Genomic DNA, 27177 nt, shown 5'->3' with positions numbered 1-27177 from the left:
TATTCAATAAATAAATAATCGTCCTTATAGGAAAATAGTTCACGCATGCAGCTCTTGATAAAAAAAAGACTTGCCATAAGGATAGGAATATATCGCGTAGACTAATATTATCTTATAGTAGGTCCTGAGATACAAATAATTTTTGCATATATATGTATATCAAAAATTTAATAAATGAATGCATACAAATTTATAAACAAAAAAAACGCGTTTATTTTTTGAGAGGAGATTTAAAAATGTTGCCGTGGAAGGCAAATTTTGAGTGAAATGCTGCTCGAATACCAGGCGAACAGAAATGAGCAGCAAGCTGCTTAAGTAAAATAAATCAAATATTTTCTTGCAGCCCCAAAAGTATGCAATGCTTCTACAAAATGTAAATTTTTTCTTTTAGAAGCCATGCCCAAAAGTATGCCCCGCTTATAGACAATTTGCAATCAAAATCTTGCTGGCATAAGGTGTTTTTTTGAAAATATATTTGCGTATTTGGTTTTTATTTACACTTGATTTTGGAATTGTGGCATTTGGCTAATGCAATACCACTTGCAAATCAAAAGGATATTCCCTGGAGTTTAGGCTTTGTCTAAACAGCTGAGTATGCTGCCAAGCCACGTCCCCTTTGCCACCGCTTAGCTTGGCAACAATTTGGAATTCTGTGGCGTTCTCAATGCATCTGTTGCCATCGCTCGTCTCCACGCTCACATCAATTTTGCCGTCTCCAAAGGTTTTCGTTTCGAATGTGAGCTTATAGGATTTGACTCGAAGATTAGATTTGCTCAAATTGAATTTCCAAATGATTTCAGCGCTGTCCGTGTCCTCTGTAAGCAATTATGTAAATAAATTATTAATTAAAATTTAATAAATTATAATGAAAAATGTTAATAGAGCTTACCTAGTCTGGCCAAATAGGCCATTTTCCAATCTCTCTCGACCTTGCGAAAAATGTTCTTCGATGCAAATTGCGCACTTTGCCAAGTCTTGTAGGTTTCGAGTATATTGAAATGTTCGCCATCTAGAAATCAAGGAAAGTAATCGGTCATGAGCATAATTGATAAGATTTCTCTATGCACTAAGCACTCTATCAAACCTTTCGTATATCTTTCGTACGTATCGCTGGCGCAATTGTAGCGCAAATTGAATTGTCGCAGTTCCCGCTCGCTGTCATTTGGCGTAAATACAAAAATCTGCAATAGAATAATGCATGAGAGATCGTGTGTGTGCATATTATATAGAGGACAAAGGCAATTAATGATCAGCTCTAATGACTCACATCTGTGAATGTGTGCTCCCCACGCGACTGGCGCCACGACAAGCTGCCCGAACTTCTGCCTTTGAGCTCGCTTTCGGTAGGAGTGCTGCGTAGTTTATATGAAAAAATGTAGAGATCAGCTTTAATTACAACAATAACAATTTGCAATGCTGCAGTCGAGAGCTACCGACTGCATAATGCTCGTTAGGTTTACAAAATTGGAAACGTTGATAGAGGTCATATAGCTTTTGCATATTTTACAAGAATATATATCTGTAGAATTGCTCAATGAACAGCCTGCAATGCAGAACCTGATATTGCATAAAACCTATATACTCCATTTCACCAGGTGAACGAGTAGACAAAACAATACAAAACAACAAGAACAATCAATGAATATTTTTGTAATACATACCGTTCCACGGTCATTTCAATGACCTCGCACAGGTTGCGTTGACTGAGGAATTTTTTGCGTTCTTCGCTCGCGAACTGCTGCCGTTTGGCCCGAATCACATTCAGTGCAGCGATGAGCTCCTTCTCCGAGCACAGCTTGCGCTGCTTTAATATTTGCTGGTGATTGTTCGTATATCGCCAAGTTACATCCTGTGCATCATCGCGCGAATAGCCAAAGATGTAGTCAATATTGCGCTTCCAGCCGTGCTGGTACATAAGTGGCGAGTCGACCACATTGTCGGAGGGATCGACATGCAGCCAGCGCATTTGCTTCTCCGAAAACACTTCGGTCCACACATGATCGAAATGGGAATGCACTAAGCGGGCATCGTAGTCCAGACTTCTGCAAAGGAATGTAAAGCAATTGGCAAACTCGCCACAGCGCCCCTTGCGCGACACCAATAACTGGGAGATGTCATTGTAGCGATAGAACTTGGTCTCTTGGCCACAGCAAACTGTGACCTCGACCCGCACATCGCCCTCGGTTTGGGTGCGACGTAGTTTGCCATCCTCACTGCCGCACACTTGGCATGGTATGTTGTTGACCCACTCGAAGAACTCCGTATTGAACCAATTGACCAGCTCAACGAGCAGCAGATCGCGTATGCAGGGTTCCTTCTCTTTACATTTTCCAGCCGCAATTAGTTCCTGCATTTCAATTAATTTGCTGCTGGCATTCATTGTTAGCTCATCGATGGGTATCAGACTTCGTCCGCTGGCCAGCAACGCCTCATCCTCATACTGCATAACGGCATCGCTGTAGAGCTCCAAAGACTGCAGGAACCGATTAGGAGTGCGCTGCAAATAGAAATTCAATTTATTCTATTCAATGAAATTGTTCTTCTCTACTCACTAGCATGCGCGGAAAGGTAATACGTTGTCTGTAGGGCACTGAAGGTTGTATAAACAAAGGCGTAGCACACGTAGCTGGCATTTCTCTTGTAGTCGTCGCCTGGACTGGCTCTAAAGTAAATAAATTCAATTTCAATTAACAGTTAACAGTTAACTTGGTTATATTACAGCTACTTACGCTTTGCACCATTCAGCCACGCCTCTCGCCTTTTGCTTAGCACGTCTCTGTACTTTTGTATTTGCTGTAACGGTACCTCAGTAGGCAATGTATATTCATTGGAGCTTGGCAAGCGTTTGAAACCAATTGCGTTCAGCAATCGCTCACTGCCCTCCACCGAAAGCAGCTTTTCCTTGATCGCCTTGTTCTCCACACGAATGGTGCGATACTTCAGGTTATTTGGCTGACTTAGCACATTCTCGAGCAGCACGAGCAATATTCGCACTGCCTCTAAATATTGCTCTTGCTGTTTCTCCGTCGATTTCGCCGGCTGGGGCTCGATCAATTGCACGCACTCCAAATTAATGTCAACCATGTTAAAGTGCGCGGCGCTATAAAAATAAGTCGCAAAGCCGCTATCGTGGGTGTCGTTGGGTGGGTGGGTGATTGTCTAGCTGCTAGATTAGAGATGAGCGATGTTTATCACAATATATACTTATCGAATGGAATAGCTTATTGACTAAATTAATTGATTAAATTGCGTATTTATTGCACTTAAAACACAACAAAAGAGAAAGGAACAAAGGCTTAGCGGCTTAAGCAGCTGTTGACAAATTGCACCATTTGCCTATCGATAGGTGGAGTATTTTTTAGTAATTTTTTGTTTTGGTATTATTAGATATGTTTTTTGTAAGAGTGGCAGCGCCAGAGGCTCGGCGAAATTCAACCACTTTTGAAAAAGTAGGCGTCGTTTCAATTGTGAAGCGTCAGTCATTGTGCAAAGTTTGCGCAGCGGTTAATTCAGAGTAACTGAAAACAAAAAACTTCATTCGTCTCTTATATTTCCTTAAAAGGTAATAAAATTCAGTCTTCCTTTGTTCACCTCGTGTGCCTTTGACTCTCTGTCTCAGGCTCAAACTCTCGAGCGGCTTTCGTTTTGAAGCAGTGTGTACATACAATTTCATTTGAATAGTCTATTTTTTTTTCTCATATTCAATTTTAGCAAGTTAAACTACAATCCATATAGCAAAAATGTGTGACGAAGAGGTTGCCGCTTTGGTTGTCGATAACGGTTCCGGCATGTGCAAAGCCGGCTTTGCCGGTGATGACGCACCACGCGCCGTTTTCCCATCTATCGTCGGACGTCCCCGCCACCAGGGCGTTATGGTTGGTATGGGCCAGAAGGACTCGTATGTGGGCGATGAAGCACAGTCGAAGCGTGGCATTCTCACCCTGAAATATCCCATTGAACACGGTATTGTGACCAACTGGGATGACATGGAAAAGATCTGGCATCACACCTTCTACAATGAGTTGCGTGTGGCACCCGAGGAGCATCCAGTGCTCCTAACTGAGGCACCCTTGAATCCCAAGGCCAATCGCGAGAAGATGACGCAAATCATGTTCGAGACATTCAATACTCCGGCCATGTATGTGGCCATCCAAGCTGTATTGTCCCTATACGCCTCTGGTCGTACCACTGGCATCGTCTTGGATTCTGGTGACGGTGTCACCCACACTGTGCCCATCTATGAGGGTTATGCACTGCCACATGCCATTCTTCGTCTGGACTTGGCTGGTCGCGATTTGACCGACTATCTCATGAAGATCCTGACCGAGCGTGGCTATTCCTTCACCACCACTGCCGAGCGTGAAATTGTGCGCGACATCAAGGAGAAGCTTTGTTATGTTGCTCTGGACTTTGAGCAAGAGATGGCAACAGCTGCCTCCAGCTCCTCGCTGGAGAAATCCTATGAGCTGCCTGACGGACAGGTCATCACAATTGGCAATGAGCGTTTCCGTTGCCCCGAATCTCTGTTCCAGCCGTCGTTCCTGGGCATGGAGGCGTGTGGCATTCATGAGACCACCTACAACTCGATCATGAAGTGCGATGTCGATATCCGTAAGGATCTGTATGCCAACACTGTGTTGTCCGGCGGTACCACCATGTACCCTGGCATCGCCGATCGTATGCAAAAGGAGATTACAGCACTGGCCCCATCCACCATGAAGATTAAGATTGTGGCACCACCAGAGCGTAAATATTCCGTCTGGATTGGTGGCTCCATTCTGGCCTCGCTGTCCACATTCCAACAGATGTGGATTTCCAAGCAGGAGTACGATGAGTCTGGCCCATCCATTGTGCACCGCAAATGCTTCTAAGTGACAAAAACAGAAACAGCAAAAACAACAACACCAAAAACATGCACAACAACTGCGGCTGTCTCTGGGCGTGGTCCTGTCTGTGGCAGCGTCTCACGCATACACTCCAAAAAAAGATATACATATATAAAATATTTTCCTATTCATTTCGTACTTAGGATAGATAAAACAAAGAAAAGTGAAGAAGAAGAAGATGCGGAGCTAAAGATATTTAACACAGGCAGGTCCATTGTCCAGCAACAGCAGCAGAGACAGCAACAAAGCTAAACTACCAACAATTTTTTTTATATATCTATAACAATTTTATACGAAGTCATGTACCACATAGATACACACACCTACACACACACAGACACACATCTACACCCACTCACACTCCTTTTACACATAAGTATTTAGCATATATTTTTGTGTTGGATCGAAATTCACGAGTTCATGCGCATATTGGTATTATTATAAAAAATATATAATATATATATTCATATTCGGCATTATACATTATCCAAGCATTCTTTACATATATTATTATATTATGTATTACACTTAACCAAAAAAAGACAAAAACAAAAACATGAAATCAAAACTAAAAAGTATTTGTAACCGCTACGAAAAAAACAAAAAAATAATAAAAAGCGATGAAGAACTGAATATGGTTAAAACAGACTTATTATTGATAGTAATTAAATGTATAGCTGGCTGTTTTTTCCCCTTTCCCTTGATGAACAAGCTGTTATGACTCAGAATCTTATGGATATGGAGATTTGTCAGCTCGCTCGATAAGCCGCTGCTTACTAATACATCCCCAAAAATATTTGATTTCTGCCTAAAGAAAACAAAGGCTTTGCTCATTTTTTCGCAGGAAGTGTTTGATAAGCAAAATTATATTTATGAAAATTTCTATATGTATTTAGTTAGGAGTATTTCTTATTATATTAGCTGTTGTGGCAAATGCGGGTAATGAATCGGCGCGGCTTATCAGCGTGACGGACCAAGCCAAGAATTGCCCGTGTCTCGCGCCGATTGATTACACAGCAAAACAGCTGTAGCAGCACCGCGCCGTTTACCTTATAAGGCAACAAAACAGTCTATCGCAATCTGTGTGTACATTAGTGCATGTCTCATGTGCTTTTCACTGGCAATAGTTATGCCCGAATTAATCAACAGCAACAAAACAATTGACTGAGTCAGCGGGCAAACATTGGAAATCGGCATCAGCAACGGAATCGTCATCAATTCGCATTGTGTGTGAGTGTATTTGTGTGTTTGGCTGCTTGACCACTTACGGCTACACGATGCCAGGGCTGCAGACGGGGTAAAGAGAGTGCGAGAGTCGGCTATGGTAGCAGACGACAAATAGATAGAAGGAGAAGAGCAGAGAGAGAGCGAGAGGAGCAAACATGTATAGTAAAAGACTAAAGACACAATGGCAGAACAGCAAGTGCAGAGAGGAAGTGTGGAAGGTGGGTAAATGAAGTAAATGAACTAAATCACACACACACCCACACACACAAAGTCAATGCAGCAACAGCGGGGCGAGAGTAAGAGTGAGAGGCTATAGTAACAGAATGAAATCACAGAGTAGTCAGGGTGTTAGAAGGGACCGGAGACATTCAGCAGGTGTGGCCGAGTGCGGTGGGGCGAGGAGCACAGAGTAGACGACATTTTAGGCAGGGCTTTGAATGCGTTTTTTGTTTTGGTTCACAAACTCGCATTGACCAAAAACTCAATCAACTTTTTTTTTTTTTTTTTTTTTGGTAGTAAACAATCACACCCATATGTGGATTGATCAAAAGCTTTTGACTTTTTAGAGACACACATTTAGATATGCATACGTATATGACTGTATTGATCAAGGTTGTGAACCGATTAGGCTTAAACCCGGAATATTTTTATAGACTTTCAACTACGAACGAACTTCACTTATGGCTTCGGCTAAAATGAATGATATATATTATAAACTAATAAATTTATAAATTATAAACAACAATGAATATTACATATATGTATTTGTTAAAGAAACTAAACTTTACTGCTAATCAAATAAAAAATATTGATATATTTATATTTAAAGAATATTTAAGTCGTATTCTTGATGAAAATTTATTAGGCTTTCTTATTATTATTGTTATTTTGTTTTATATTATTAAGAAAAACTACTTATGTTATACGACAAATCAAGATTTATTCAATCTTTATTATTCATTAAATTTTCAAGTATATTTTAAATTTTTATACATTTTCATAGAGCTATAAAGGATTTACATATATATATATATACGTATATAATTTTTTTATAGAAATTATTTTTATTGCAATCGTTATACATATGTTTTCCATATAAATTTATATGTATATATTTGACACGCCCTCAGTTTTAGTTTATACGACAAGAGTTTTTAGTAATTACAAATGCAAATTATTCGAGTACAGAGAAATTTCTATAAATTAATAAAAGATAATTTTGTTTAATAATTTCCAGTTCCCCATATATATTTTCTTTTGATTACAGCTGCTTTGAAATGTGTGTGTGTGTTTTAAAAACATATGTTTTGTGCATTGGTAAATCAGTTGAATATATATTACTAGATAAGAACACATATATAAGTACTACGGTTAGCTTTATAAAATCAGCCTTTAATTCATGCTTTCTAGGATTAGATGTACGTAGATTAGAGTTTTTGAAATAAGTAAAATTGTTCTATTTATTGCACTTCTTTTCAAAACAAAATTCAAAGAAGCAAATGAAAAATAGAAACATGTAGATAGCAAATTTAATAAGAGTTCTTTAGTCGGTTGTGCCTGACTAGAAAATGTCCTGAACCCACCATAGCTTGACTTTTATATTTTCATATCAAATGGAAAAGGTATTCCAAATAGTAAATCTGAGTATCTCCATTTTCATGAAAGGAATCTTCACTTCTGATAAGTGGTCTTTAGCATCAAAGCCCATTAAGTTTCGATTTTTATCGATAACAAACAAGTGAGAGGAAAAATAGAACAAGATCAACTTAGGCTACATTTCAAGACAAGAGATTTTTACGAATGGACATACGAGCAGATCTGATCACTCTGCGATTCTGCTTAATGGTGGACACCCAGGTCTTTTTTTGTCCCAAGCTCTTCTATACAATTTACTTTATGTTCAGGGTGCACTTACGCTTGAAATAATACTCACCAAAAAAATAATAAAAAGCATAAATAAATACACTGAAAATAAATTTTAACTAGCTTTGAACATTTCTGTCATATATGAAAATTTTGTTGCTTTTTTTTTTTTTATAAATTACGATAATAAATTTTATTTTGATGTTTTTGTTCACTAAATGTACATGGATTTGTGTATGTATGTGTGGGTGTTTGTATAATTTTAAATACATAATTTAATGGTTAAAAATTACAATTAAAATGTATAACATTAATAATATGGAGTTTACTTTATTGCATTATGTTTTGCGTATATTTTTCTTTTCTTCTAGCACTTGTTTATGTTTATGTTTTTGTTTTGTTTACGATAATACGATAAAGATAAAGCATATATATGTCGTTGATAATGTTGAGTGTGTGAATATATAAGGTAAGACACGTAATGTTTGTTTTTTATTTGTGTTTAACTAAAAGCATAAATATATAAGTATTTAAATATCTTTTATATAATGGCTATATAACTAAAAAGAGAAAATATGCATATACATGTATATATATATATATACGAAGATCCTATATATAAACTGTGACTTTATGCGTTTCGTATGTGTAAATTTATATATATGTATATATATTATGATACAGCGTTCAATAATAGCGCCTGATTGCAAAACAAATTAATATAAATCATATTGATATACACATGTGTGTTAATCCATATATATGCATATGTATACGATTCATGCATTAAGTGCAAACAAAGAAAACTGTTTTGTAATCAAAAATACAAATAATTAGATTTCACACATACGTATATATATATGAATATATATTCTTCAACTTAGCACACCGCAATGCTTCCTAAATACTAAAATTTGCCTGCCTTAAATGCTAATAACATGTATATTGATACCTAGACGTACACTCAGCTCCATGTTGAGAGCATGGGATTACTCTTGCTTTGCTTTGTTTATATTTTCTTTTCATTTCTTTTTTAATGCTCTAGAAAATCTGTGCAAAAGTTGAAATAAGTAACTAAATAAGAATTGTCCGTGTTGGTTAGCTTTATGCTTCGGTCTTATTGTTGCTGTTGATGTTGCTGCTGCTACTGTTGCTCTGGTCCGCTTGGCTGACTGCTGCTGGTCCGGGCGCTACCCTGTTGCAGCTGCCGCGTTTGCCAGCGGGCGCATAAAGCATTTATCAGTAAGCCTGCGCCTCCTTATAATCACTCTGATCGGATGTATAGAAATCCTCGAGCTTCCACTGCAGCGTTTCGAATGTGGGTCTACGCATCGGGTCCTTGTGCCAGCACTCCAACATTATCTCATACAGACGCTGCTCACAATTCGGTGGCATGGGCATGCGATAGCCATGCTCAACCTGGGTTAATACTTCAGCGTTGGTCATACCTGTTGGAAGATAGAGACTCTTAGAACTGTCTTTGGGGATATCTATAAACAGGGAAACCCACCTGGATAGGGTATACGTCCGTAGGTGACCAGCTCGGTGAGTAAAATGCCAAAGCTCCACACATCCGACTTAATGGAGAATTTACTGTAATTGGCCGCCTCTGGTGCTGTCCATTTGATGGGGAAGCGAGCACCGACGCGTGCCTCGTATTCATCCTCCTTGATGAGTCTGTAGATTGCATATAGAAAGAACATTAGATAATCTTTGCAAATGGTTATACATGATTATAGCTGTCACTTACCGTGCCAGACCAAAATCGGCTATCTTTACGATGTTGCCATCGCCGACGAGCACATTACGCGCTGCCAAATCTCTGTGTATATAGTTTTGTGATTCCAAATATGCCATGCCAGCGGCTATTTGGGCAGCCATATCGATGAGCGTTTGCATTTTGATACTACGACATTTGCCTGCAATTGCTAAAAGATATTAAAAACACATTCATCAGATATTAATAATGACACGATAATGAAGTTGAACCAATGAGCGAACCATGAACCATGAAATTAGAAATTAGCCAAGTTAATGTAAGTGTTATGTTATGTTGATTTGATTAGCATTAGCGTTTCGTTTGGCTTACCTTGCAGATACTCCAACAGGGAGCCGTGCTTCATCAGCTCGGTTATAATGTAGATGGGCTCCTCGACGGTGCAGACTGCATATAGCTGAATGAGCTTGGTGTGGCGCAGCTTCTTCATTATTTGTGCCTCAGCCAAAAAGTCCTTGGGATCCATAGTGCCTGGAAAATGGGATAAACAAATGATTAGTTAGTTTGTCTTCAAAACTCTCTATAACTAATGTCATATCATTTGTATTCCAACTTACCCGACTTAAGAGTTTTGATGGCCACGGGCGTGGTATTGTTCCACAGACCCTCCCAGACATCGCCAAACTGGCCGGAGCCCAATTTGCGTACGAATTTCAACGAAGTTCTATCGATTTCCCACTGATCGCGAGTTCGATGCGATAGACCCTCGGTGACAGGTTTCTCAATCTGTGTGGCAAAAACGAAAACAAATTAGTGCATGTCGTTTCGTAAATGGTTAAAGCAATTCAATTTGTAATATGGTGTGTGCTTTTAGGCTCGTTTTGTATGAAGGTGCCAATTGGAGAGAGCTGGTGGCTAAAGATTTAACAGCTGTGGCATACACTTAGGCATTATGTACAAATTTTCGTTAGACTAGAAGTAGAGCGGAGTTGGCTAACGTTGTAAGTAATTTGTTAATTTTTGTTGTTTGGTTTTTTGGGCTTTTAGTTTGTCTGGCCTTTTGGGTCAAAGTCAAAGTGCAACTAATCTGCGGCTAGTTAATGAAATTTACTATTGTTTTTAGCTAACTTTACCATTTATTTGGTTTTCGTTTTTTCTGAGTTCAAGCCAGCTGCTTAGTCATTTTTGAACATTGCAAATTTGAAAGTGCATTAGCTGAAATGTTTTGCATGCCCTTCGCAAAGTTTTTTCTTTGTATTTTTTTTTTTTTTTTTTTTTAGTTTTTCCTTTTCTGTTTCATGTTTGCATAAGTTGAACACGCGATTTGGCAGTTGCACCAAATACTATATATATATATATATATATATATATATATATATACACTACATGTAGCAATACTTAATTAAAAAGTAAAGCTTATAGTATATGGCATAGTATAGTTAGTTATATATATATATCAATCGATATTTATGAGTGGAATTTGCTAGAAATATTTGCAAGGCTAAGCTAAAAGCCATTTTTACAGCATTTGTAACTTTCAACTGGTTTTTGACTGACAAATAAATTAGCAAAAGTATGAAAATATAGCAAAGATAGCATATTCTTTACATAAATACAAGCTTATAAAGATAAACTGTATATAGGCTTTAAATTGAACATAAATCTGAGAGAGTCATAAGGTAGACAAGGCACAGGCTAGTCTACACTTTTGATAGCATCAAATTCGAGTCTGATTCTAGATTTAAAATTATTAACTGTTAATTGAACAAAAAATAGATTATATAGCATATTTCTTATATTATATAACATAATCATTATATCATAGATAGAATATAATATATACAATATTTATATAATTTTCTCGTTTATCTTCATCTACCGTCAGACTAAAATCCCATAATGACTGGCATAAATTTTAATATGAATTATTTTTTGGGGATTTTTATTTCCATTTTTCAACGCTTAATTGCACTTTGTACTCTGACTAAATTTATGAATTAAATGAAATGAATGGGTTGTTTATTTAGTATTATTTGTTTATGGATTTTTTTTGGTTTTGCATGATGCTGGCACACACACACACACACACACACACAATTAACGTTAATGTTTAGAGTTACAAAATCCTACCTCAAAAATACCCGAAAATGAATTTGTCTTTTATTTGTTTGTTAGTATTTATAAATAATTTTCGTTAGTATTTTTAAAGGAATACAAAAAACAAATATATAAAATCATTTTAAAATCGTTTTTCTTTTCTTGTTAAGTATACGTAAATAATGAGAGAAATCATAATTGAAAATGTTAAATGTAAAATGTTTAATATTGAGAAATGCCATGTTAAATGCGCGACAAGAACACGTTTAATGTTAAATGGCATATGGCATGTTAAGTGCATGTTAAATGCCAAAAACAATAATTAAATACCATGAATTAGTAGAAACTCATATAGTTAACGGTGCCTACCTGTACACAGGGCTTGCAGAGGTTGACGCACAGGCCATCCGAATCCTTGGAATAGTGCTCGACAAGCTCTTGTAGGGTTCTGTTATCGATAACGAAAAGAGTATATTAACACAATGTTATGTAAGTGTTAAAATGTGTATATATTTACCTGAATGTTGTGCGTCTGGCAATGAAGAAGCCGCCCTCATCCAATTGTCTGATGCGGTAATGCTTAACCGTATCGCCATCGCGCACTGCAAAAATATACAATACAATATTAGATACGATTCATGTATAAGCTTGCATTTCATATTCATTATTCATGATCAATAGATTGACATTTGGTACGCCATTTATAGCACCCACCTGATAGCGAATAGTCATTGTGACGGCTTTCGGAATCGCGTATTAAAAACGCGCCGTGCTCGTTCTCTGGCAGTAGCAATTTTTTCTCAGCCTCAATGCGTTTGATTTTGCGGAAGTACCAACTGCAATTACAATCAACAGAAATGGAAATTGTCGTTAGCGAAATATGTAAATGCATTAAAAAGTGAAGTTTTTTTTTATTTTTATTGTCATAAAATTGTGGTTTTTATTAAGGAAACTGCTAGATGCGAGGCTACAAATATAATAATAATAAAACATAAAACCTTTCAATCAGAAGGCACGTGCGTGGGTGTTGGCCCCCACACAGTCACACACACATACACGCATTCCGACATACTCACACAGTCATGCTCTCCTTACTCAGTTTACAGGCTTTACTCACTGCCTTTTCATACATATTCTACTGGCAGAAAGGCTACGTATATACTCGGCGAACATACTCACATACACTCTCTTCTCGTGATCTCCAATTATACTCACACCGTCTGCTAAAAGTCTCCACTCTTAATCTCCACATACATAATCTCTATCTCAACATAATTTTTCCACAGACACACTCTATACGTGCCCTCCTCACTCTATTCATATTCTCTACATGAACTCCCTTCTTGTTGTCTCTACATATATTCTCCACACAGACTCTACACAGAAACTCTCCACGCTTACAGGAGATAACTTGTCATTCACACTCCACACATATTATTCATTATACACTCGGTTCACACACTCTCCTCTCACTATACCCACTTACTCTCCACTAAAAAATATTCTCCACACCACACAGTCTCCAATTACATTGATCTCACACTACACACTCGTCTAAAATTCTCCATACATTCACCCTCTACATAGAGTTCACACACATCCACACACATTCCATTTCGCACGCTCTCACACTTTTCCATTTTAACAACTTTATCAACATTTTAATTTACGAACGTGTTTTTCGTTCTATTTATAAATATATTTTGTTGTTGTTTATATTTCGTCAGGCGAATTTCTAGTTATTTGCGCTTGTAATTAAATTATTATGCAATTATTTTTTAATCTAGAAACGTGCACAATTTGTTGGAATTATCCTGCTTTTCAATTATTTACCAATTTCTGTGTGTGCTATTGCGAATTGCAAATGTTTTGTAATATATGCACCAATTTTTCTCACTCTTCTTCTTGCTCTCTCTCACATTTTGTATTTTAGCGACAAATTTATTTTATTTATGCATTTTATGAGCGTTTTAAATTCAACTTTAATTGCGCTTCCGAATCGAAAATTGCGGAACTCGGCTTAAAGTTTTTTATATATATTCATTTGTTATTTTTCATGCTTTTGTTTTTGTTTTAAATATATATTTATGTGCGCTGCTGCATAGAGAGTTGCATGTTGTTTGTGTGTGTGTCATTATCTAGTTGAATTTATTTGAAAATTAAACTGGATAGCTTGAGTTTCATTGTAACTTGTGCAGTGATCATCTATATTAGTAATAAATTGTTTTTATTTTTTTTCTATCTGCTAGAATTTTGTATAAACATTGAAATGTGAATATATTAAAAATGGTTAAATGGGCTAAAATATTGCTCTGGGCAAACCTTTGCATGTAAATCTTAAGCAGAGGTAGGTCAAGCCCAGAGGCTATATATGTATGTATATTCTTCATTAATAAGATGAGTTAAGCTGTTCAAGTTGTATCACGTATAGCTCTGTCAGTCTGATGATTCTTCATCATTCCTCATCATTAGTTGATACAGTTTAATCTGTCTACCATGGTTAACTCTTTGCCTAGAGAGATCTTGTACCATAATACACTCATAAATACATGTTAAGTTGATGTTAACCGACTAGTGAAATGTAAATCCTCTAAGTTATGCTCGTATTAAATTTCCCATATTCCTATACCTTTTCAATACCTAACAGTTTTCTCTAATCTGCCCTAACATGCATGTTAAGGTAGCTGTCAATTGTTGCTTGGGCTGGCATTAACATTGACCTTAATCAAGTAACAAACAGTGAAAGAAGAATAACAAATTGAACAGCTATTGTGAATTTCTCTTCACCTCTCTCTCTCTATCTCTCTCTCTCACGCTCGCTTTTCGAGCAACTGTTGTTACAATTAAAGAGATTTCTGTTATATAATCGAACCGCGAACGAAACCAATTCACAATTTATTTTTTAAAGGTTCGTGACAGAGAAAAAGATGACAAAATCTTCAACAACCAAAAGATTTGTGACATATCATAAAAATACATGTAAAATGTGTTGTAAAAGTAAGATAAAGACAGTTGCAGTGTAATAATTGAGACACACACACACACACACACTCACACAGAGAAACACATTTGCATATACTTAACACACATCTATAGATAGATATATAGATAGTCAGCTTTTATGTGGGTTATGTAGAAACGAAGCCATTTGCGATCTTTTGTCTAAGCATTGAAATGCGGTTTTATTATGCGCCTCTCACGATTCGCTTGACGCTGGCCTCAATGCGATAAAGGAAACTCATCAACAGCAGCAGCAGCAGCAGCAGCCGAGAAATACATTTTCCGGACGTACAAAACTTTTCATTTCAATAGCTGCGTTAGACCAAAAACAAGAACTGTAGAAAGAGAAGCAGGGAGAATAGTCGCAGGAGGCGGAGGCCCACGGGCGTGTTAAGTCTTGAAACGTGGCGCAAACAAAAAAGTGAAAATAAAAATTGTTGTGCACAAGGACATGCCATGCCTCAGTGTATATGTGAGCACACACACATATATATATATACATGTATATAGCCAGACAGCTCTGCTTTGGGCTCTTGTGCATGCACAGGAATAACCAAATAGCCTGGAATGCCCAAACCACAGAGCCGAAGCCACAAACCATTTGCATAAAAAACAACTTCAGCCACAGATAGAGCATCAGCATCAGCCGCAGCCACAGCCACAGCCTCAACTCCAGCCTTTGTGCACCTGGGGAGCTCAAACTACGAGCTGTGTGTGAGGACAGATTGCTCCAGCTGCCATTGCCAGAAGCAAAGTAAAGTAAAGTGAAGCAACATGAAAGTCAAATGGAATATGCTTACAGATAGCCTATTAATAGCTAATCAAAACAAACAACAGCTACGTTATAGTGTTGTAAAACGTTAAAGCAAATGTAAATAAAAAAGTGAATTCATTATCAATGACTTATTTAGCCTGAAAAAGTTCATAGTTTGTAGCTTTAAGCATAATCTAAGAAAAATAGGACAGCTAGCAGTGTTGCATAACGTTAATAAAACAATACTCAAATAAACGAGTACTATCTAATTAACAGTCAAATAAAGTTCATAGGGAGTTCGGTTTTAGGGAAGAAACGAAATGAATATGCAGCAGAATAAATGAATATGCACGGTAAATCGATATCGTTATCGATAACAACAATCTTCCAGCATTAATTGGCAGTAAAACCTGTGCTCACAGCTCATAAAATGCGACGTGATACGCCTATACGACTATGATAATATGCCCCATTATAAACGGTAAATTAATTTTAATTAGCCAGCCTGACTATGGGCATATACCCCATGAATTCAGCACAGTTAAGTGGTATAGCAAAAAAGAGAGGAAGAAGAAGCAAAATCAGAAGAGGAGCACAACATGCACAGCAATTGGCAAGACAGGCTGCGAAGTTGCGATTCTAGATGGGCATGGCCAATGCCATTTGCCAGTTCTATTGAATTTCACTTTGGCTTAGAATGCAAACGAAGGTGGTCAAAGGAAGAGCGAGATGCGAGAGAGGGAGAGGGTAGATAGCGCTAGCTGAAACTAGTTGGAGTGCGTGTTCTTATTCCATTTCCATTTTTCTTCTTTCGCCTGGAGCCATTCAGTTAGCTGGAATTCAAGCAGGCAAAACTGCAAGTAATCTGATTGCGCAAAAACCATTTAAAGCTATTTTTAAAAGAACTTGCGGACTAGCTGAACTCGGACTCGGACTCGGTCTCGAACTCGATGCTCGCACTCGATGTTCGCTGCTCGGACTCGATTTCAGCTGAACTCTTAACTTGGCTGGCACTTTTAATTGGCTGTCTGCTGCGTTAGGGGAGTTGGATTTAATTTTGTTTTTTGTTATTTTGTTTTTTCTTGTACATATGCCCTGTAATTGGTTAGAGAGGGCATGATGTTCCCATGCAAATGTATGTAAAGGTCAGCAGAATGCCATTTGTGTAACCCTCATGGTAAAATATATGTTCTTAACTTGAATGACTAGCCAATTTTATATACTTAAGCTGCCCCTCTCTCTCACTTCTCTTCTCTTTTTGAACGCTTGGTTCTTGTAAACTACACGAGTTGAAGACTTCAAAATCGTTGAATATATATTGTTTTATAGCAGAGTTAACATTAGTTTAAACTTTTTTCCGTAGTATCTATAAGTAATCCATATTTTAGTAGCATAACTTATGTTTCTCTGTGTGTGTGTGTATCTTTCTGTATATGACTACTCTACATGCTCAAGCTTAACCACCGGGGGTATCTTCTAGTTGTGCATTGTCAACTCTAACTCCGCTCTCCTCACATTGTTGCTCTGTTGATTAGCACATGTTGCAGTTGTCATCGGGCGGCAGACAAACGGTTCGCTCAGACAATGCCCACCTCATCAACAAAGCCAGCAATTTGCTCGTCAACACAGGCACAGGTAAAAGGCAGGTAAGACAAGGCTAGGCAGGGTAGGGCAGGGCAGGGCAGTCAGGTAGACAAGCTCGTCAGGATGACATGCTTAGAGCTTCATCCTTTTGTGAATGACATACACACACATACACACAGGCACACATTTTGATTGATCAATCAATCATAACAATATTAATGTGTATGCCACAGTCTGTAGCACGTGTCTATTATGCCAATGAGCATTTATTAGACGCCATTAAAGCCAATTTTTCTTTTTCAGAGCAGCCCAGGCCAGGCCAGTTTGTCTAGCAGTCAGCAGTTAACCTGACCATAATAGCATTTAGCCTATTTATAGATCACATCGATAGCCAGCATGTGCATGTGCATGCATGACTTTCATAAATATGCAACACTTTAATTGCACATGCGCATGCGCATCCTTTTGCTCTGCTGCAGCTGCAGTCGCAGTCGCCCGAGCTGCTCCATGGCAACTTGTTTACGTTAGGCGGCTAATGTGAAATGAAGCTGCAGTGTTGCACCACCAGCACCACTGCAGCACACCACTGCCTATAATAGACAGCTTGAAGCTGCATCTTGACTTTGGAATTTGAATCTTTTTTTTTTTGCTTTTTTATCTCAATAGAGTCTAAGCACGCAGGACTTGGTCATGAGAGCACTGTACACTTAAAGAAATTGAAGGTAAGCTTTGGGAAGTTAGTTTGAGCAGAGTTTAAATGGGATCTACTTTATTTTGTGGGCTTTAATTGAATCTTGTATCATATATAAATGGTTTTTACATTTTTTAATGAATTTGATATTAGGGATTCTCATTTAGAGATAATTTTCAGAACGATTGAGTACATTTGCTAGAATTCGTATGTATGCAAGTATTTTTGTTACCTTTCGTATAGCTAGTGGAATATTTATCATGTCAGTATATGCAAATATTCACAAACATTATCAAAGATACTCAATAGAAAAGTGGACTATATTCATAATGCATATATTATACTACACTATGCTACAATATACTATGTAATATATTCTATTATCATATATGCATGTAAATTTATAAAACAGTGTTCGTTAAAAGTGCGTATACATGCGACTACTTATACGAATATTCCAGCACTTAAGAGCATTTCCAGCTATACTCGGAGTAAATAAATATTTAAGAGTAATACTACTACTACTACTACTACTACTACTAACTGCACTTTAGAGCATGCCAACGTCTCTCTCAAAGTCGGTTCATACGCAATTTTTTTGCCAGTGCAAACGAAATATTTACGATTACTTAGAGAGAGAGAGAAAGAGAGATAGAGAGAGCCGCACTGCGCGTGTCGTGTTCAATGTTCAAGTGCCAATTGTGCTCAGATCTCTCAGAGTTCAGCTGGCTGCCAGACATATCAATATCAATATCAATATATTATGGCTCATAGAGAGCCGATTGCAGCGCTGTAACATGAAAAATTGTTCTAGAAGAAAAATGCGTAGAGCTATTTATAGATTGGACTATGGCTAGTTACTGGCCAAAGCCCAAATCAAATGCGTAGTTGATGTTGCTGCTGTTGTTGCTGTTGCTGCTGCAGTCTTTGCCTTAGTTGCAGCAGCTTCGCTTACAGCAACTTTGTGTGTGTTTGTGTGTGTGTGTGTGGCTCGTTTGGGCTGTGCGACTGGGGCGCAACTATTTTTAAACAACGCAAACGCAACGTAATGTCTAAAAATATACACACACCAGAGTTGCAGTTGCAGTTGCACTTGCTGCCGTTGTTGTTGCTGCTGCTGCTGCTGCAAGCCAAAGATACTTGCTACATGTTTTGGCTTTTTGTTAACAATTTATATATATAGATAAATAAGTGTGTGTGTGTGTGTGCTTTTTTTTTCTTACAAGTTTTTGGCCATGGTTAGTGGAACGATGCGACTTTTTTATTTTGTGTTTTTAGTAAGTTGCTGTTGCGCTTTGGGCCAACATGTTTGGCTTGTTTTCGGCTGTTAACTTAATTGCCAGGCAGGCAGGCAGGCAGGCAGCCATTCAGGCATTCAGGCAGGCAGACAAACAAGGCGCTTTTTCAGTTAAAATTAGATTAGATGCAACAAGTGAACTGCAGCCAGTTGCTATCACCGCGCTGCACTTATGATCAGATTCACACACACACACACACGCACACACACACCTCTATATATATTGGCTTGGCTAATGGCATGTCGCTCACATCTTCATTTGGGTCTCGCTGCTCCAATTTGCTAGGCCAACACTTGACGTGCCCACTGGATGTGATTGACACACACACACGTACACACACACACACACATGCAGAGACTGTATTTTCACCGTGCCCAATTCTAGACAATTGAGCCACAAATTGTGCCACTAACTAACTCTCTGACAACAACAACAACAACAACAACAATTGACAACAAATCGAATCGCATTGAATCCAAATCCATGCAACGGTTCGAACGTTCCACTGTCAATTGTTGGGGGAAACGCAGCTGCCCCAATTGCCAATTGGCAACAACAGCAGCAGCAGCAGCAGCGGGCGTTCGTACTGCAATTGGGACTTGGGCTTGGGGGATTTATTGAAGCAGGTCATGATGTTTTTTGTATTTTACATTGTTTGTGCAATTAGCCAGGTATATACAGATATTTATGTCTATATGCCTATATATACATATATGCATGTATATTTATATGTGCATATATGCACATGTAATTTGCGCGCTCGTCGGGCAAACGGGTTTCTGTTTTCATCACATTCATATTTTTGTTAAGAAACGTCACGCATGATTCAGAGGCTGTGAATTAACTGTGGATTACAGCAGAAGATTATTGTGTGCCCGTGCAGGCTGTTGAAGTGAGTATATTGGTTGTGTGATTCTAGAGAAGAGACTAAGGATTGAAGAAACTAAATATTACTCCAGTATAGCATAACATAAATATAATTCTCAATTAGCCTGGGCATGATTTTTGCAGCTCTATCTCAGGATTAGCCCATTCAAGTTATATCAAAACAGGAACCAATCGATTTTTGTATCTTCTGAGACCAAAACGAGTATTAAACAGTCCATTAGGCTCGTTTACCATACTCCTAATTGATTTTTAACGCTGTAACGCATGTAATAACAGCAGCTTAGCTGTGGGGCGTGTTTGTGTTTGTGTAAGTCTCTCTCTCTCTCTCTCTGTATGTGTTTTGGGCCTGACCAAAAAGCGCGCAGGCCATCAATTTACAGCTGTTCATTTTGGCTAAATTATAAAAACAATACAAACTTTTCCTCGAACACGAGGCCGATTTGTTTATTGTGTTTTGAATATGTACACATATATATACATACATGTATACATATATATATGTATATATGCACTTTAATTCCTGATTTGGTTTTCCACTTGCGCATATTAATTGGAGTATGTAGCTTGAAGCTTGTCGCTTTTTTTTTCAGTGCACTCGCTGTCACTTTCTCTATAATTGTTGTCTTGGTCATGTTTTGATTTTATTTATATTTATTTGCGGTTGTTTTTTGCCTGTTCCGATATCCGCTGACACATGCACACACACACACACACACACACACACACACACATATTTATTTTTAAATATTTAATTAGAAACATTTATAAAACCGAAATACGAGGCGCGCTGGTGTCATATATGAAGCTAATAAAAGCGATTTACGTGCGCACAATGCGGCGTATGCGTAATATGAGCATTAAGCATACGTCAAATGAAATAGGCATTAAATTAAGATATATATAATACTTAGCCAAAATTTGATTTCAATTAGCAAGCGCCAACTTACCTGTAAAGAAAAGTATAAAAATTTAATTAGTTATATTAAAAAAATTCCATTAAAAACAATAATAATTAATTGGTTGGAGCTGTGAGCACTTTTGACACGCAACAATTGTAAAATTGAAACAATGAAAAAAAAAAAGTCTAATAAATAATTTATTTAAACATTAATAACAGTCCAATAAGAGTCCCACTCTATCTGCCTCTCTCTAAATCTATTATATTTAAATATGTCTATTGATTCACCTCAGACAATATGCAAAGTGCAGCTGACAAATGGATGAATGAATGAACTTGTAACTGGTCCAAGCAGCTATGCAAATACCCTAGAAAACTGCACTTGAAATCGACTTGCATATTTAATTAGGGCAAATTGTATGCAAATATATGCATATGCATATAGATGATATATGCAGCTGGCAAAAGGGGGAAAGTGTCCACTGAATGCAGTTCATTAAGGTCGTCTGTATGCCCAAGCTATTTGTCTAATAAATGTTATTAACATATGTGAAATAGACATACTTGAAATGTCTGTGGTGCAGGTCTTTAAAAGCAGCTGTAATAAATTGCGCTTGGTTAGTCGAATAGCGAATACTCTAGATGAAATGGCTAATATAATGATAATGATATAATTGAAGCTTAGATATTGTGGGTATATTAGCATAAGGTATAGTTATACAAAAGTCGTGTATGTTATATATAAATGATATATAAACGATCTTCAATTCTTGAGAATTTCATATATGACATTAGAGAGAGAGAGAGAGAGATAAGTGTAAGCAGATCAACAGTTATTAGACTCTTGGTAATACTTTAATTGATTAACTCTCTTCAATTCTTGAAGTTTTCATAGATGTTTGCCCTCAAGTCTTTTCTTTATGCTAGCCAAGTCCTAAACTGAAACTAAAACTTTTTTTTTGCAATATTTTAAGATTGTATTCCACATAAACAACAAGCATAAACTGGCTTGTATTTCCTTTCCAAGCAATTTGATTTTAATCTGAGTAAACACATACGAAAAGACACAGATTGCAGAGCATATAGAACTCAGCTGACATTTCGGACAACTGAAAACAGGAAGTTGATAAAAAAAAAAAAAGCATATGAGAGACATATTTACGTGTATGAATAAGCAGATCTAGTATAATATATATGTACGTATGTATATTTTACTAAGATTCTTGAGTGTTCAGCACCTTTACGACATTTCCTGTCTAATATTTGATGAACATTAATTTAAGAGCACTAAAAAAGATATCGTTAAATAAACAAATCTAAAATTTCTATACTTGCTTGAGCAGGGAATATAAATAAAAAAAAAATATAAATATATACAATTTAAGTCTTATTAAATTCTCTATATATTTTTTATATATAATATTCATACAATTTTAACTTAAATATATATATATATTTCTTTTGCATTCAGCTATTAAATTGGGTCAATTTGTGCTGTATTTAAAGTTTAAACAATTGCAGTGCTTATGCAATTGTTGTGCGAACAGCTGTGCAAAAACTAATAAAAACTTGATTTCTCTATAAAAGCAAAACTTGTATTCTTGAGGAGATATGCTGCAAAATGCTGGATAAATCAAATGCTACAATCGAATTGGTTTCATTTCCTGCATTTGCTGTCAATCACCACAGCAGAGAGAAACACGAGAGACCCGCAGCGAAATGACAGTTGTGGAGCAACCACAATGGCAGCCCAACTGCCAATATCTATTTTTATATACAAGGAAAAATCCAAGCCAAAGCAAAGATAATTGTGGCTGGCGCCAATTGAGGAGCAGCTAAATGCAGCTTCGAGCTAAAAAAGAAAAGAAAAATGGAAAAATGGAATAATAACATAAACTGGCCGATGGACAATGCTGTTTAGCTAGTTGCTGTTAGCTGCACAGCACAGCAACATTCAAGCAACATCAGCAACAGTTGCCGGCGTTTATTTAATTATTGTTTAGCCAGAGCATCCTGTACTCTGGCCGCACTGCCTAACACGACTAACAAACGATATATATTTATTTTAGCAGCACGTTGAAGCCGAACACAGCCAGAGGCGCGGCGAGGCGCGGCTGGTTGTGGGCGTGGCTAAAGCCTATTGCAGTTCGTGCGAAACAAATTTGAAATCAATGCAGACGAACGGACGGACGGACGGACGAACTTAATGGCCAAGAGAGCCTGGAATAGCAGCTAAAAATAGCCAATAGCCAATAGCCAACTGGCATTTACAGCATGCCATGTTGCCCATGTTGCCTGTTGCCTGTTGCATGTTGCATATGTATGCACATATATGGGGATCTGGCCACAATTTTATGCAGAAATAATTTGTTAATGCCAGGCTTTCGATTTGCTGCTAATGCGACGGACAAACTTTATTTTTATTTTTTAACTTTTTTTTTTGTTGTTGCAACAAAGAAAAACTAAAAATTGTTTTCTTCTCGTTTGCTGTTAAGAATCTGCTCAGCAATGTGGCAAGTTGCACGTTGCACGCGTTGCCATTTTAGCAGTGAAAATGTGCAAATAGAAACGGCCACTGGCCATAAAATGCATTGTAAGTAAAAGGCCAACTCAGCTCCGTAGACGGAGATGCAGTCGGAGTCGGAGTCGACGTCTGCCTAGCGCCAAGCAAATTATCAAGCTCCGGCAACGTGCAACGTGCAACATTTGCTGAGCATTTTCTAATGCGTTGCAAGCTAAACAAAAAATGCACTTTCCAGATAAGATCGCAAATAAAAATACACAAGACTTCTCTCTCTCTCTCTCTTTCACTCGGCACGCAAATGCAATTGAAGCTGTGATAATTTGGCTGGAAAATTATGGAGAATGTCAGCAAAAATATATTTTATACAGCAATTTGTGTGAATATCTAAATTTATATACATACATATATAAACAAATATATATATCTATATGTGTATACACTTTTACATATACAAATCAGATCCAAGCTGAATGCAGCTCAATGCCAATTGCATTGTCTAGGTTTGTTGGATAGAAAGGTAAAGCTGAAATCATGAGTTTATTATTGTGTTTATCGGCAAAGTATCTACGTATGTATATATCTCTCTCTCTATCTGAGTTTATTGTTCTCTGCATGTAAACAACTGTAAACAATGGCAATTACTTGCATTCAGGCTTGCTAATTGTTCAGATACTCTGCAATTGCGCTTACGAGAATATTTGTTTGCCTTTAGAATGATTTAGAGACTCAGTCGAGAGGGTAGCGATTAAACTATAATCGATAACATGTGGGAATTTTGGGTAGTAGAAGTTGTTTCATGAAATCTCTAATAACTCTCTAAGAAATTTTAATCTAGTCGAGAAATTTCCTTTAATAATTGTACTGGACAAGTTTCAGTTCCCACATTTAACTAGTCTTCAAGTTTATCTGAATATTATTAATCGATAATCGATAAAGTCAAAGGAATTTTTATGAGACTCATATGAATAAACATCTCTAGATATTTTAGGTCTTTGTGTTTCTATGTTGATTACATAGAAATTTGTAAGTTTTATATTTGAAACCATATTAAACTCTATAAAAATCCCATTTTCATTCCAATATATACCTATTCGCCTATTATTTCAGACTAAGACTATAAAACACTCAATAGAGTGTTCTCTGAAACATGACTAAGCCATCTAGTTACCTTGGCGAATATCGTGAATCGAATCGCAATCTCCAGCCCAAAACCTCATGCAAATTTCGCCAGGGGCTGACTATGAGACCACATATTAAAAAGTAACGCTTGAATGCAGTTCGCAAATAAATGTCAGCTATTAGACATACATATATGACTGCCTTATATTTAATGAATCGAATTGAATTAAACACGTGCTGCACGTTGCATTTAGTGCTTCACTTACATAATAATCCCTATCCAGAAAGCTAATGACTGGCTGCAGTGGGCGCTACAGTAACAACGCTTAGTTTGGTGGGCCGACTAAGTCACACACACACACACACACGCATAGTCAGAGCCAAGACAAACATTATAGCCACACCCCGACAATTTGCAGTCGCTGCAAATTAACCGTTTCGATATATAGAAGAAACCCATAGAGACAACTACAATAGATATACATAGATGTATATACATACAGCCCGATTGCTGGCGTTGCTTACGTAGATGAGCGAATGACTGCGAAAAAGTTGTCAGCAAAAGTGACTCGACTATCTGCGAAATTCTTTGCAATTAGCCGCTAATGTCTTTTTAATTTACGACCTAGAAGTCAAAACGTGGGTGGGCTTAAGTCATAAAGTAATTGATACTCAGGGTAAGACATATGATCGAGAGGTAAAGCCATTTTAATACTCTACCCTTGTCTATATCAAGTGCAGTAAATTTGTTGAGTATATGGCAAAGGATTTTGAAGATAGATGATTAGGGCTTCTTTATAAATCGATAATTATCGATATATTTCTACATATATTTCGAAGCTTCTAAGAAGTACTCCGGCACGTAGGTAAATATGCTGTGTATGTTAACTCATCAAAGACCAAAGGCAGATGTTTACTTAAATCTGGTTTAGGTTTGTGAAAAATCGATAAGTATCGATGTGAGTTAACTTTTGGGGCAATACAGCATAAAATTGTAAACATATTTGTTGCGTTGCTCCCAATAAATTGTATTTAGAGCAAAATCATAAACGGTATTTCCTCTAGTTTCCGACTTTTTGTTAACTATTCGCTATATCAAGTCCAATTCCAAATCTTTGCCCTCGTTTAAATTGCATTAATTCAATCTGTCATTCAACAATCTATAACTATTCTTTTGCAGAAATCTTTGCCAACAGCTCCACATTGGCATTTATCATTATTATGCAGATATATCTCTCAGATGATGCATATACAAAGCTGCTCCAATACTTGTCAAACAAATTGAATTCACGTCAACTTCAAGGCCAAAGCATTTCAAATTGGTTCAGACCCTCAATTTGCATTTGAATACGAAATTGTACAGAGAAAAAAACACACACAGAAAGTTTTTGTTGGGTACTTGTGGTACACGTGTTTGGCGAAAACCCGAAAAAAAAGACGAGGAGCGAACGGTGGACAAACAAACGCAAACTTGCTGATAACTCAAAGAAAACGAAGCGAATGTAACACTTGACACAAAACCACGACTAGACAAAAACACAACAACAACAACAACAAATAACCAAAAATAAAAAATCAAAAACCAAAAAACAAAATTTGAAATGTGTCGAGCCATGTTTGTTTAGCGCTTAATTAAAGTCTGTCTCGAAAATTGTCACGACTTTTTTGTTTTATTTTGTTTTTGGGGGCATGGCAACAGCCAAAAGACGGGAGGTGTATGGAAAAAAAACGGTACTACAAATACCCCAAGGTATAAAATGAGGAGTAGCTGCTGACGCGTACCTGACTGATTTTTGATAGTCAAATAATTGGCAGGTTAATAACATAAAGACGTGACGTTTACCTCGATTACAACATGGAAGCGAAAGATCGCAACAAAGTGAAAGAGAGATAGAGAGAGGGAGGGAGCGAGAGCTAGATACAGAGAGAGAGAGGGAGAGCGAGGCAATAGTCTCAAATAGAAATAGAGACATACTGGCATAGTTTTTATTATCGTTGACGTACTGAAGAGTATATTGGCTTTGTGCAATGTCTATCTGTCCGTCCTTCCGAACACCGTCTCTCCGTATGAATGCAAATTTCGCAGTTGCTGAAGTTTCTAGAGATTCAAATTTGGAACAAATACGGGTAAGTACATCGGGAAATACTACATCTATTTATAGATATATTTAGGGCCCTTGAGCGCACTCTGTGAACGAGTATTACACAGTCTCAGCCACCCGATATCAGCATTCATACTTGTTTTTCTTCCTCGTCACTCGCATATTTCCCACCTACTTGTAAAGCAAACATCATAGACTGTTCCATAGTCTGGGTGTGACGTTTGTAATTCATTAATAATTGCTTCCACTTTGCAATTATTGGTTTTTCTCTTTATTTACTACTATTTACCTATGGTCAAGTGCTTTGTTATTGCCAATAGCATTATCATTAGTCATTCTATTTTGCCTTTTCAACAATCTTCAACTGATTTCCTACAGAAGGAAAGTCGTATCATGTACTGCGAAAATGTTTTGCATACGTTTTTGCCCTACACACATTTGTCGACTTTGAACAAATATTAAAAAAAGAAACAAATTACCTGACAGCTGTGTCTGGGATTTAGCACTTTTAGTGGAGTGCCCCGGGATT

General features: G+C 37.3%; 3 protein-coding genes across 6 annotated transcripts in view; 1 reads left to right on the top strand and 2 right to left on the bottom strand.

Annotated features, from left to right (window-relative positions):
• Nucleotides 1–451: 451 nt before the first annotated feature.
• LOC6578564 (peptide-N(4)-(N-acetyl-beta-glucosaminyl)asparagine amidase) lies at nt 452–3322 on the bottom strand. The gene is made up of 7 exons (XM_002004438.4): nt 2730–3322; nt 2553–2662; nt 1662–2497; nt 1268–1352; nt 1085–1181; nt 890–1009; nt 452–815 (listed from the first exon to the last, which is right to left on the bottom strand). Exons 1-7 carry the CDS (start codon nt 3082–3084, stop codon nt 526–528), a joined length of 1893 nt encoding a protein of 630 aa, XP_002004474.1. The 5' UTR covers nt 3085–3322; the 3' UTR covers nt 452–525.
• A 128-nt stretch (nt 3323–3450) lies between these two features.
• LOC6578563 (actin-42A) lies at nt 3451–5325 on the top strand. The gene is made up of 2 exons (XM_002004437.4): nt 3451–3562; nt 3712–5325. The coding sequence occupies exon 2, from the start codon at nt 3741–3743 to the stop codon at nt 4869–4871; it is 1131 nt and encodes a 376-aa protein (XP_002004473.1). The 5' UTR covers nt 3451–3562; nt 3712–3740; the 3' UTR covers nt 4872–5325.
• Nucleotides 5326–8965: 3640 nt separating this feature from the next.
• The window catches only part of LOC6578562 (tyrosine-protein kinase Src42A), a 53853-nt gene continuing 35641 nt past the window's right edge, over nt 8966–27177 (bottom strand). For 2 of the 4 annotated variants that reach the window (XM_015163230.3, XM_044010851.1), the window contains 8 exons: nt 12505–12626; nt 12308–12392; nt 12160–12238; nt 10311–10479; nt 10066–10224; nt 9727–9895; nt 9487–9653; nt 8966–9424 (listed from right to left, as the gene is read on the bottom strand). In XM_015163230.3, coding sequence (XP_015018716.1) covers nt 9216–9424; nt 9487–9653; nt 9727–9895; nt 10066–10224; nt 10311–10479; nt 12160–12238; nt 12308–12392; nt 12505–12626 — 1159 coding nt within the window. In that variant the 3' untranslated portion in view covers nt 8966–9215. Of the gene's footprint in view, nt 9425–9486; nt 9654–9726; nt 9905–10065; nt 10225–10310; nt 10480–12159; nt 12239–12307; nt 12393–12504; nt 12627–27177 lie in introns of all 4 variants that reach the window. The other 2 variants (XM_002004436.4, XM_044010850.1) reach the window with 1 other exon arrangement.

Source organism: Drosophila mojavensis, unplaced genomic scaffold (assembly GCF_018153725.1).
Source record: "Drosophila mojavensis isolate 15081-1352.22 unplaced genomic scaffold, ASM1815372v1 contig_80, whole genome shotgun sequence".
Classification (NCBI taxonomy): Eukaryota; Metazoa; Arthropoda; class Insecta; order Diptera; family Drosophilidae; genus Drosophila; species Drosophila mojavensis.
Note: the sequence above shows the minus strand (reverse complement) of the source record. Positions and strands in the feature narration are given on the sequence as shown.